General features: G+C 40.9%; 1 protein-coding gene across 3 annotated transcripts in view; it reads right to left on the bottom strand.

The window, feature by feature from the left end:
- TNPO3 (transportin 3) overlaps positions 1 to 11914 on the bottom strand; it is an 82125-nt gene extending 70211 nt beyond the window's left edge. Inside the window, exon 1 of one of the 3 annotated variants that reach the window (XM_060020861.1) lies at positions 11354 to 11900. In XM_060020861.1, coding sequence (XP_059876844.1) covers positions 11354 to 11473 — 120 coding nt within the window. In that variant the 5' untranslated portion in view covers positions 11474 to 11900. Of the gene's footprint in view, positions 1 to 11353 lie in introns of all 3 variants that reach the window. The other 2 variants (XM_060020862.1, XM_060020863.1) reach the window with 2 other exon arrangements.
- Between the last annotated feature and the right edge of the window lie 1601 nt (positions 11915 to 13515).

The following is a 13515-nucleotide window of genomic DNA, read 5'->3' on the forward strand; positions in this document are numbered from 1 at the left end:
AAGTCTTTCATTATACTTCACAGCAGATCCTAAAAGTACTTGCCCTTTTTTCTTTAACGGTCACGACTGCTCCAAGACTCACTTCTACACTAACAGTTCTAAAACTGCCTAATCAACGGAAATCACTGAGCAGACCCTTAACATTGCAAGTACACACCCAGATAGGGGGGGGCCTAAGGATTCATCAGCTGCCAAGAATCAGAAGCAGATTAGAGCTGCTAGTTAATCCTATACAAAAACTCCTCAAATTAAGCAGCATTACTTAAAAATACTTCACTGAAAACAGAAGAGCTCTGGCAAATAGAAAATTAGGTTCTGGAAATACAAATATTTCAATGAAATTTGATAAGTAAGAATAAATGTGTAAGACTGCTGTACTTTTTAAAAACATTTCAATTAGTGAATAATACATCTATTAAATAAAGATTTATAGTATACTGGAAGGAGGAGCAGACCAGGCAAGAGCACAGTAAAAAGAACCCCTAAAAAACAGTCAGTCAGACACTGCAACATTATAGACACATGCCTTGTACCAATATGGTATAGAGCTAGAAAATCAGAATTTCCCAAATCAAGAAAAAGTCATTTTCATGAGACAGGTAAAGAACAAACTAGTCTTATGAACCTGAAAAAGAGAAAGGAATTTTTTGTCAGTCAACTGTCTTAAGTTTTTGTATCTAATCCTTTATGAAAATTTTACAAATTTAAGATAAATTGCTAGGTCTGTCACAAGTACTTTCTGATGGTTTTCAGAAAAGAAAATGGTATGAATGGATACTAGGAAAAATATAAGCTATAGATCTCAAAAGAAAACCATCACTACCTAAAATTGTTATCTTTCAAAATAATTTGTTTTGCAAGATGGTCTGAAATACAGAAACTATGGTGAAATGAAACTTAGCTAATACCTTCACCACAGCAGTGATGAGTAAACAACTCCCAACTCCAAAAGCAGAGTGTAAGTGAAAAATAATCATAAAGCCCCAAGCAAGCTCCCAGAACCATAGACTACCCATGTATGCATAAACAAGTTTTCTAGAAGCAAAAAAGCTCACTTATAGAGATAAGTTCAGCCAATTTACATTTTCACAGCCATCCCCATAATAACTGAATAGATAATTAAGAGGGAGATATTATTTCCCTTATAGGAGGAAAGAGATTCCTGGCTAAAAATAATTCTTTAAAACATCATAAGCTATTCAAATTCCAGGAGAAATACTCAAACACTCTTATCTTCAAGACAATGTTGGAAGATGGTAGTGCCCATATGCATTACTCTATCTTGATCTCAATGAAAGGAATCAGTAAGACCAAATGACTACAGCACTGCACGCTGTGGTCTCCTGAGTTTCTGAGGAAATCCCAGTATTTCTGGGACAAGCATTTTCAAACAATCCTGTGTCATAATGGCCTCTATCAAATAAACTTTGGCTCAAATCTGTAGCTGTGGCTCACACATAATATGATACTGAGAAATTTTGCCAAAATTTTTCCTCAACAACTGTAAAGAATCCCTATCCAAATTAAAAACCCTCAGCCACCTATGCATGTGAATATTAACCTCAAGAACGGCCCTGAAAAAAGATAAATAAATCTGGATCCATAAGGTCAGCTTGGGTTTTGAGTGACTGAAGCATTCATTCCTTGATAATCAATTCACTGTGGGCCTTACTAATTATATTAGGCAGCCCTGCTTTAAAAGTAGAAAATGTTGGGCTTCCCTGGTGGCGCAGTGGTTGAGAGTCTGCCTGCCGATGCAGGGGACACGGGTTCGTGCCCCGGTCTGGGAGGATCCCACGTGCCGCGGAGCGGCTGGGCCCGTGAGCCATGGCCGCTGAGCCTGCGCGTCCGGAGCCTGTGCTCCGCAACGGGGAGAAGCCACAACAGTAAGAGGCCCGCGTACCGCAAAAAAAAAAAAAAAAAAGTAGAAAATGCCAAGCTTGAAACCATTTCAAGCTTTTGAAGCAAATGGGTAGCCCATGTGAAGGCTTCCTGAAAGCCAAAATATAGAAAATGGATTTCCTTTAGTCACCGGTCTCTATTCCTGCCTATCTGAGCAAGTTTTATAACAATTCGTATAAACCTGAAGAATGAGAGTACTATCAGACATACTAAGCATACACTAACACAATGCTGAAGATTCAAGTTTCTTAACTGTATAGAAATATGAGATGTCTAGCTTAAGGTTTAATAAAAAATGCATTATAGTGTTAGAAAACTCTGAGTGCTTATGTAAAAACATGTACCTTTTTAAGACTAGTTCTAAGTGTATTCTGCTTTAGGGCCATCTGTATAAATGGTGTTAACTATGGCTGAGACAGAAAATACAAGTAAACAGTTAATATGGAGAAAAACTGAAGAGTGCAGTGGGCTTGAAAAAAAAAAGTAAAAAATATAATGTAAACTCTGTTAACAGAAAATTTCTTACCAAAAGAAAAAAAAATACAAATTTCATAATATTTTCATTTTGGGAAGTCTAACCAGAAAGACGAAAATTAAATCGGTACTTTCAAGGGGTTCTGCATGCCAAACACTACAAAATTATCCCCATTAGCAGTACTGTGAACTTCCAGTAAAGAGAAATAAAGCTTCTCTCTGGAACTTCACCTATATAACAATACAACACTCTCTGGTAATATTTCAGTACCAGGGTACAAGCTAGGGAAACACAGGAGAGGTAATCTGAGCAAGCGCAACTTTCTAAGAATTAAATGTTCTTAAGTTCAACAGAGCTTATGGGACTTCTCTGGCGGTCCACTGGTTAAGACTCCATGCTTCCACTGTAGGAGGCACAGATTCGATCCAGGTTGGGGACTAAGATCCCGCATGCCACATAGCTCGGCCAAAACAAAACAAAAAAACAAAAAAAAACCAAGAGCTTAAAATTCTGTGAAATCTAGAAAATAGTATGTCAGTTCCTCAAAAAAAACATAGAATTACCATATGATCCAGCAATTCCCCTTCTGGTGATATACTCAGAAGAACTGAAAGCAGGGACTCCAACAGATATTTGTACACCTGTGCTCATAACAGTATTCACAATAGCCAAAACGTGGAAGCTACCCAAGTGTGTACCAACAGATGAATAGGTAAACAAAATGTGGTACACACAATATTATTCAGCCTTAAAAAGGGATGAAATTCTGACACATTCTACAACATGGATGAACCCTGAGAACACTATGTTAAGTGAAAAAAGCCAGTCACAAAAGGACAAATACTGTATGATTCTACTTATATGAGGTACCTAGAGTAGTCAAGTTCATGGAGACAAAAAGCAGAATGGTGGTTGCCAGGGGCTGTAGGGAGAGAGAAATGGGGAGTTAGTTAACTGTGTTTTAATGGGTACAGATTTTCATTTTTACAAGATGAAAAACGTTCTGGAGATGCATGGTGATGATGGTTACACAACAATGTGAATGTACTTAAAGCCACTGAACTACACACTTAAAAATGGTTAAAGTGGTAAATTTTATGCTATGTGTATTTCACCATAATTTTTAAAAAGGAATGAAATTCTGACATAGTCTACAACATGATGAAACTTGAAGATATTATTCTAAGTGAAATAAGCCAAACACCAAAAGGAAAATATTGTATCATTCTACTCATAAGGTAATTGGAGTAGTCAAATTCCGAGAGGAAAAAAAAAGTAGAATGGTGGTTACCAGGGGCTGAAGAGAGGAGGGGATGGAGAATTATTCTTTAATAGGTAGAGTTTTAGTTTGGGAAGACGAAAAAGTTCCAGAGATGGGTGGTGGTGGTGATGATTGCACAACATGAATGTACTTAATGCCACTGAACTGTACGCCTAAAAATGGTTAAAATGGCAACTTAGAAAATGTAGCAGTATCCAGATTTTATATCCTGTTTCAAACCATTGACTCTGGTCCAAGGCCTGGGAAGATGAGAAATAAACTAATCCAAATACAGATGAATGCCACCAGATAACAGACTATCATGCCAACAGAAATACCATCACAAATTCTCATTCATAAGTTCCAATACAACAAGGACATGAAATGACTATATCTGCACTGTCCAAGACTTGGAATGTGGCAGTGCAACTAAGGAATTGATTTTAACTTCATTTTAATTAACTTAAATTGAAACAGCCACAATAGCCATGTGGGTAATGGCAATCATATTAGACAATATAGCCAGAGTGGTATACTATTCAGTTGAAAGGCCTTTGGTTTTTATCATTTACTTACACACTCCCATTTTCCAGCAATGCAAAGTATACAGTATTCCTATGTTCACTGAACTAACTGACGCCAAAGAAGTTGTACACGAACATTTTCTATTTTCTAGAAGGCTTGCCTTTCAAAAACATGTTTATGTTTTAAGAGTCACTTGACTGGGCTTCCCTGGTGGCGCAGTGGTTGAGAGTCCGCCTGCCGATTCAGGGTACGCAGGTTTGTGCCCCAGTCCGGGAAGATCCCACGTGCTGCGGAGCGGCTGGGCCCGTGAGCCATGGCCGCTGAGTCTGCGCGTCCGGAGCCTGTGCTCCGCAACGGGAGAGGCCACAGCGGTGAGAGGCCCGCGTACCGCAAAAAAAAAAAAAAAAAAAAAAAAAAAAGAGTAGCACAATTAATTAGCCCTATAAAGAGATGGTCTTTGCTTCCATTGGTTTCTGCACTGTCTACTAATTTTGGTTACTAGAGGTAGACAAAGGAAACTACTAAGTATTCAGAGCAGTCCACTGTTAAATAGGCTTCCTTTAAGATCTGTCTCAAAATAATTTTGTCTTTTAAAACACTTGGAAGACATCAGTGATATCTGCCTAGCCCATAAAACAAAAACATGGCTGTAGGCTGTTTCCAAGAATTTTGGTGGAAAAAAAGCTTAATGAATGTAGATTCTTCAGAAAATGGCTGTTTTATACAAATACCAGAGAAAGAGAAAAGATGCTAACTCATAGCATGGGCTGAACCATGTCCAAATTATACCGTTATAGCAAATCTATTGTCACCAGGATCATTATAACTATACTAAATGACCCTAAGATTAGTAAGTATGGGGAAGAGGGAAGTAAGGATAATAGTTTTTCAAAACGTATATTATTCAAAGTGGTTTTGAAACAAACCAGGCAAATTCTGTTCCTTACCAATTTCATTTTTTCGTTAATTTTCTTAGGGACTGTACAGTTTTGGATGCTACTTTATATGGCATAATTTTAGTTACTACATTTTCTGTTTTCAACTAAAGTAGATTTTTTTTTTTCCCAGCCACGGTGCGCAGCTTGTGGGATCTTAATTTCCCAACCAGGGACTGAACCCGGAGCCCTCTGAGTGAAAGTACAGAGTCCTAACCACTGGACCACCAGGGAATTCTTTATCAATTTCAAATTGAAAATTAAAACACTATGCTACTACACTGCATGTTTTGTGACTACTCTAAAACAGATTTTTGGTTTAAAATGTCACTTAGTGACCACTTCAAGAAAGGCTTATTGTGTCAAAAAGTTCCTCTCCTTTTCTGTACTCAAGTCATTCAAAAGCATAAAATGAGGGTAATAAAAACTTATCTCATAAAGACTGCTTTTTAAAAAAAGATTGGAAAGACTGAAAATAGAGCATCATAGGAGACTGAATAATATTGTTTATTTTCAATCATCCATAGATATGTTAGAGAGAAGCAGCAAAAATAAATGAAATTCATAGAAAAAGACAAATCTGAGTTATCCAACTGCCCCTTTGGAGGTGCTACAAGCAGCTATGCATTCAGGAACATTTTTAAGAAATTGTGTGTCTACAGACTGCCAACAAACACATGAAAGAATGCTCAACATCACTAATCATTAGAGAAATGCAAATCAAAACTACAATGAGGTATCACCTCACACTAGTCAGAATGGCCATCATCAAAAAATCTACAAACAATAAATGCTGGAGAGGGTGTGGAGAAAAGGGAACCCTCTTGCACTGTTGGTGGGAATGTAAACTGATACAGCCACTATGGAGAACAGTACGGAGGTTCCTTAAAAAACTAAAAATAGAACTACCATACGATCCAGCAATCCCAATACTGGGCATATACCCTGAGAAAACCATAGTTCAAAATGAGTCATGTACCACAGTGTTCATTGCAGCTCTATTTACAATACCCAGGACATGGAAGCAACCTGAGTGTCCGTCGACAGATGAATGGATAAAGAAGATGTGGCACATATATATTACTCAATGGAATATTACTCAGCCATAAAAAGAAACGAAATTGAGTTATTTGTAGTGAGGTGGATGGACCTAGAGTCAGTCATACAGAGTGAAGTAGGTCAGAAAGAGAAAAACAAATACCGTATGCTAACACATATATTTGGAATCTAAAAAAAGAAAAAAATGGTTCTGAAGAACCTAGGGGCAGGACAGGAATAAAGACGGAGACGTAGAGAATGGACTTGAGGACACAGGGAGGGGGAAGGGGAAGCTGGGACGAAGTGAAAGAGTGGCATGGACTCATATATACTACCAAACGTGAAATAGATAGCTAGTGGGAAGCAGCTGCATAGCACAGGGAGATCAGCTCCGTGCTTTGTGTCCACCTAGAGGGGTGGGATAGGGAGAGTGGGAGGGAGACGCAAGAGGGAGGAGATATGGGGATATATGTATAGCTGATTCACTTTGTTATAAAGCAGAAACTAACACACCCTTGTAAAGCAATTATACTCCAGTAAAGATGTTCAAAAAGAAACTGTCAGAGATCTTGATCTTTTTTTTTTTTTTTTTTTGCGGTACGCGGGCCTCTCACTGTTGTGGCCTCTCGCGGAGCACAGGCTCCGGACACGCAGGCTCAGCGTCCTTGGCTCATGGGCCCAGCCGCTCCGCGGCATGTGGGATATTCCCGGACCGGGGCACGAACCCGTGTCCCCTTTATCTGCAGGCGGACTCTCAACCACTGCGCCACCAGGGAAGCCTGATCATTTCTTAATAATCATGGTTTATTCCTTCAACTATGGGTATCAGATTACATAAACATCTGAAAGGATCCTACTGTCTATTGGGGGAGACAAAACAAATCTTCAAAAAGGTTAAAAAAATGATAAATACAATTAAAGTGCTTTCGGTGTTGGGGCAGGGGCAGAAATGACTTTCAGCGGAAGAGAATCTGTTAAGACTTTAAGGAGAAAGAATTTAAGCTAGCTAGGCTTTGAAAAGATGGGCTAGTTTCTTCATTTGAAGACAGGATTGGGGAAAAGTAATAGTAAAAGTCCAAAGGTAAGAAAAAAATTAAAATATCATATAACCAGACAAAGGCTGAATCCCCTCCCCACAAAAAACCATTTGCTTATTCCGGGAGATACTACAGCTGTGTGAATGCTGATGGGAAGGATCCAGTAAAGAGGGAGTTTTAGGATACAAGTGAGACACAGGATAACCAAAAGATCAAGGTTCCTGAGAATTCAGATAATAAGATGCAGAGCACTAAAATCGGACAGAAGAAGCAATTGGATACACATGCTCAAGTTCTACCAATCAGAGGTGAAGGGTTGGTGGTATATTGAAGAAAGGTGTGAGAACGACAGTCCCTGGAAAAAGACAAGACCTAACAAAGAAAAAGGGCCAGTTAATGGGATAAGGTTTTGATGAAATTCAAGAACTAAGACTTCTGTTTAACACAATTTAACTGATTGAAACATCTGTTTGCCCTCAAATTCCCTCCAAAATCAGAGTAAAAAGATTTTTTTTCCCCAAGGATGAGAGAACCCACAAGGACAGAAAATGGAAACACGAATGGTATTAACAAAACTGTGAAAAGGAGAAAGCTGCTGGGTGACTGTTAACTCTCAGAGAAGGCCTGAGAAAGTTGAAATTTGCCTGATAGCAGGGAGGGGGAAGGGATAAGAATGGGGGAAGCCAAGAGGCAAACTAATTCCAAAATCCCAGTAAGGCTCAAGAATTAGAAGTACTGAGATACACCTGAAGACAGATGCACAGATAGAACAAATAACAAAGGAATGGCTTCAAAATCTGTGTAAGCGGTTTAGTTTCCTAGATTTTCTCCCTGACTCTGAGGGGCCAGGCTACTATACTATCCTCCCACCATCACAGAAAACTCAAGGTTTACTTTGCAGAGACTGAAGTAGAGTGACTCTGGACCCTTGGACAACAGACTCACCTAAGGACAGGAGTATCATACTGAAAACAGATTAAATAAACTAAAGTCTACATACTTAGCATTTAGATTCATCCTCCAGTTCATTCTCCTACCTGCCACTGGCAGCCTAGTTCATAACCTCCAGGCAGAAGACTAGAGAACTCTCAGGGTAAAAGTGGTCCAAGAAAAAAGACCAACAATGAGAGTGAAGAGATGAAGTTTCCCCTCTCAATTCTCTGTCAAATGAGGGAGTAATTCAAGAAAAGATCATGGGATCCAGGATTCAGCACATCCAATACAAGAAAGAAAAAGGAATTCCCCAGGACAGTGAGATGCCAGAATAATTATGCAAGAGACCTGGAGAACAACCAGGCCAGACTGAAGCAGGGAGATAGAGGGCTCTCGGGAGAGGTTTCCTTCCACCAAAAAAGTGTGAACATACTAAGAGGATATTTACACTTACTAACAGAGAGTTTGGGATGAATTACTGTAGATATATAGAAAATAAGGCAAACGTGAAAAAAAGAAAAAGGTAATGATTACCACCAAAAAAAAAGTTGCACAAAAAAGAAATTATCTTGGTATACACACTTCATGATTCACAATGTGTAATGATTTAACCAGAAATGTGGTATACCTATGTTAACCAAAAATGTGGTATACCACAGGTATACCTATGAGTGATGGGGTGTGAGGAAGCGGAGGAAGCCTAAATCTTCATCTTTCATAGGAGAAACTATGAAACTGCTCTTTTTTCTTCCTAAATTTTGTAAAACTATTCCCATTTTATAACTTTAGAAAGTTTTTAAAGTTTGGCTTAAATCTTTAAAATTTTAACAGTAACTTTTATTACTAAATTAACAATAAATTAATAAGTTTTTTATTTTGATAAAATTAAAATTATGTAAGATTTCAAAAAAGTAAAAACTATTACATGACGTTACTTGAGATTCCTGAGCCAGCAAACTAGAAGAATTTAAGTTGGTTGTGTGATCGGAGCTCAATGCATGAGTTAGTGATTTGGGGGGGGTTGGTGACTTTTTAGCAATGACAAGTTCCAAGATGTGACTGTGTGACCAGGTGGCTTAGAAAAAAGTAAAGGAATTAAGAAGCCAAAGTGTTAGCTGAATTGTCAATCCAGATGCTGAAGTTGCCTAAAAATTATGATGTGTGACTGTACTATTTTCCAGGTCCACTTTTCCACTCTTCTCTACCATGTTTTCTGCCCCAGTATGCTGACCTCTATGGAACAGATCAACAGGTTCCTGAGTCCCCTAGCTTAGGGTTAGGTTTGCCCAATGGGGAATCCCAGGAGGAAGTTAGGAGAATAAGGTGTAGATATTTATTCCTCCAGCTTCCTCCCTGCAGAATCACCTCATGCTGGCTATGCCCCTTCCACTGAAAACTACAATTCCTCTCAAGGCAGCCAACTCCATACTTCTCCTGAGAGTCCAAGAAGTAACCACTCTCTCTCTTACCTCTTCTGGCTGTTAACAGCTTAGGGCTGTTAACAGTTTGGCTACAGGGTACTACACCATCTTTTGTGGTACCCCATTATATCCACATCTTTATAAACAGTACCTTTATAAAACAAACCCTCCTCAAATTAGCCTATTTCAAGTGTGCCATCTGTTCCTGTTGGGACCTGACTGTAAATACTGATAATAATGATGATGGTGATGATGTAAGGCTGTAACAGAGACTAGTGGAAACTAAGTGACTAATATTTAAATAACAATTACTAACATATTTTGAGTTCTAGGTTCCAAGAACTTTGTTAAGCTCTTTGTAGGTATTAACTCGTTTAAACATCACAAGCAAAGATGTTTTTGTGCCAAGCAAAGATTTTTTTTGTCTGGTTCATTTCCATATACCAACACCTAGCAGTTGCTGGTACATGGTAAGCACTAAAATACTGATTTAAAATACATACAGCAATAAGCAGGTTTAGTAGGGAAGGCTGACTTTTGGTATGGTGTAGCATTTCTCCTATTTTTACTTTGAAAACTTTAAGATAAGGGACGTGTGGCTCCCCAGATCACAAAAACTAACTAAACACTAAGACAGACCACATATGAATGATTTTCCTGTGTAGCCTACAGTGAGTCTTATTCCTTTCTCTTCCCATGTAGCCTACAGTCAGTCTTATTCCTTTCTCTCCCCATTCCTTTCTCTTCCTTTCTCTTCACCCAGGACTTGGGTTCCCGATTTTTTTTTAAGTGTAATATTCAAAGTTGCAAATTTTTAAATACTTATTATGCACTCACAGCCTAGGAGCTGATTCAAAAGGGCAGAGCATCTTTAAGTACTAGTTATGAGTTTAAAAAAAGAAATGGAAGGGGAAGGAGCAAATTTTAAAACATACTTAGGCATATAAAATGCAAAAATAAGAAAGGTAAAGTCAGCAATATGACCAAGTACACATTATCACACTGAATTAAAGCACTGCAAGGGTAAGTAGGAAAATTAGAGGAGGAAATATAATACACGAGATTCAAAGAACGCAGAAATACAATAAGTATAATAGGTTGCAATTAACCCCTCATTGGATGCTGACACAATTATCTGTAATAATCAAGGCAGCTACGATACCCGTATCTTATAAAGAAGCTAAAAATCAGAGGAAAGAGAAGGTTAGAAAACCAATATGCTGCAAAATGAGAACTGCAAAGATTTTCTGAAACGAGAATTGATTTTTTTTCTTTACGTTATGTTGCACTCCAAAACACGCGGAAAACTCACGTGTATAAGGATCTAGAAACCTGAGAAGTTTCGAGAATAATGTACTCAAACTAGAGTGAAAAGCAGCAAGAAACAGTGAGATGTAAGGCTATGAGTGGGAAGAAATTGCCGGAGTAACACCTGGACACCGAAGAGAGACGGATAAAACATCCTTAAGTGGAAGACAGAGAAAGACTGGGCTTGGATTTGGTTGAAGAAAGACAAAACGGAAAAGCAAGGCCTAAGAAACAAGTAGTAGCAAGGGTGAAACTTAGAGGACCAGATCGAAGCCACGAGCGAGAAGTACAGGACCTACAAACCAGATTCTACGGGGTGGGGAAAGGGCCACTTCGCGACCGGCCAGCTGCAACTAGTTTCCGAAAAGCCGCGTAGATGTAGCTTCGCAGCCCCACCCCGCGGCAGCAGCTCCTCCCCAAGGAAGACCTAAGGAGGCCAACGGCCGGGCGCCGGCTCCAGCCGAGGTCCCACCCCGCCCTTGCCCCGCGGCGCAGAATGGCCTCTCTCGGCCCCTCACCGAACGCTGCAGCTCCCCAAGCCAGAACGAGGCGCGCTCCTTTCCGCTGGGATCTGGGTCGTGGTAGAGCGCCTGCACTGCCTGGTACACGAGCTGCAATGTCGGCTTTGCTCCTTCCATGGTGGTAGCGGCGGTGGCGGCAGCGATGGCTCTGGTGTTTTCTCCCGAGGCTTCTCCGGCTGCTCCGCCTTCGCGCTTCCTCACTTTGTCGGCCACGGCCGCTCCCTGACTGGCGCCATCTCCTCTTTGGCCGTTACCAGGGCAGAGGGGTTCCCCGTTGAAGTTACCCCCTCGGAAACAGAGGTTAGATCGTATTCAAGTTCCTGGTTGTTGTTCCGATCTTACCACTAGACTCTAGACTTCTGAGTCTACACGCCGGTGCTCGCCTCTTGACCCGGTGACTTGCCCTCAGAAAGCTGTCCCGGCCCGACACAGACCATGCAGCATACCTCAGCAGCCTTTACCCGGACCGGAAGCGGCAGCACCAAAACCTTTGGCACACTTCCGCCTGGTGCGGCGTAAACTGCTTCCTTCCCTGCACGCCTCCTCTTGTCTCGCCTCCCCCTCCCGGAAGTGACCCTACCGGGCCGGGAAAAGGAAAGAAGTGGTTCTCTACTTCTTTGCGTCGGACTGAAGCCTTAGGACCCTCGTGGCTCCCACACCTGTGCAGCTCTCCTCTCCTTGGCAATGGATCCGAGGTCTTTCCTCCTCCTTCCGACTTATCCATTCCTCTACATAGAGTCCTTTTGGACCCCCGTGGACAAGGTGCAGCAATTCAACCATCTGTGGAGTGTCCACTGTATTGCAAATTCAAAGATGATTTAAGACAAGATTTGTATGCAGACCCTAATGGAGGAGACAGACACGTAATCAAATAACTGTTGTACAAACCTGAAAAATGTGCCACTGAAATAAATACAAAATGCCTAGAAGCCCCTTTCCACTAAATTCTGACACCCAAAAAGATATTTCATTCTATTGCCCAGGACGCTCTGACTCCAGAGTATTTGCACAAACACACTGAATTGTGTTTTTGTGTGTGCCTTTCTTTCCGAATCAAACATCGATGGTATAACAATTCTCAATTCACAAAAGAAAATATAAATCTTGGAATCTGTACTAAGGAGAAAATTTCCAAACATTGCTGCTTCTCCTTTGCAATAATAAGTAACTACTGTAAGGTCGGATCTTAACAAACGGCACCGCGAAACAGGAAAGCTTCAAGTGAGCTTTATTAGGGAGCGCTCCCGGGCGAGGTTCATTGATCCGAGAGAAAGGAGCCAGAGAAGTCGCACCCGGGCGAGGGTTGGGCAAGATTTTATAGGGGAAGAAGGGAAAGGGGTGTGGTGAATCTGGGAGGGCGCAGGGTATTCCTTATTTGATGGTCTTTTCGGGTATCCTGGGGGACCGTTAGTCCCGCCCCTCGCAAGGCGGGAAGGCTGGGCTGGGTTCAAAGTTCCCAGGTCAGTTCCTGGAACTGGGTGGTCCGGAGAGGTTCGGTGTGATGCAACCTGTGAATCTGATTGTGTTCCCCTGCGTCGAGCCAGTTGGCCTTACAACTACTACTGGGACTTTCCTGGTGGCACAGTGGTTAAGAATCTGCCTGCCAATGCAGGAGACACGGGTTCCATCCCTGGTCCGGGAAGATCCCATGTGCCGCCGAGCAACTAAGCCCATGTGCCACAGCTACTGAGCCTGCGCTCTAGAGCCGTGAGCCACAACTACTGAGCCTGCAAGCCACAACCACTGAAGCCCACGTGCCTAGAGCCCGTGCTCCGCAACAAGAGAAGCCACCACAATGAGAAGCCCGTGCAATGCAACGAAGAGTAGCTCCCGCTCACTGCAACTAGAGAAAGCCCACGTGCAGCAACAAAGACCCAATGCAGCCAAAAATTAATTAATTAATTAACTGCCACCGTTTGATGAATGCTTACAATGTGTAAAGCACTGTAGTTATGAGGTCTTATTTAATCCTTTTAACAATTATACAAAGTAAAGCCCCATTTTAAGGAATAAGAAATAGGTAATCTGCCCAAGGTTATACATTTCTTAAATGAAAATCAGGATTTGAATCCAAATGTTTTGCTCCAAAGCCTGTTAAGTTGTACAATCCCTATCATCCTCTATATTAATTTATTTCTGAATTGTTATTGTCAAAAGAT

Source organism: Delphinus delphis, chromosome 9 (assembly GCF_949987515.2).
Source record: "Delphinus delphis chromosome 9, mDelDel1.2, whole genome shotgun sequence".
NCBI classification, from domain to species: Eukaryota; Metazoa; Chordata; class Mammalia; order Artiodactyla; family Delphinidae; genus Delphinus; species Delphinus delphis.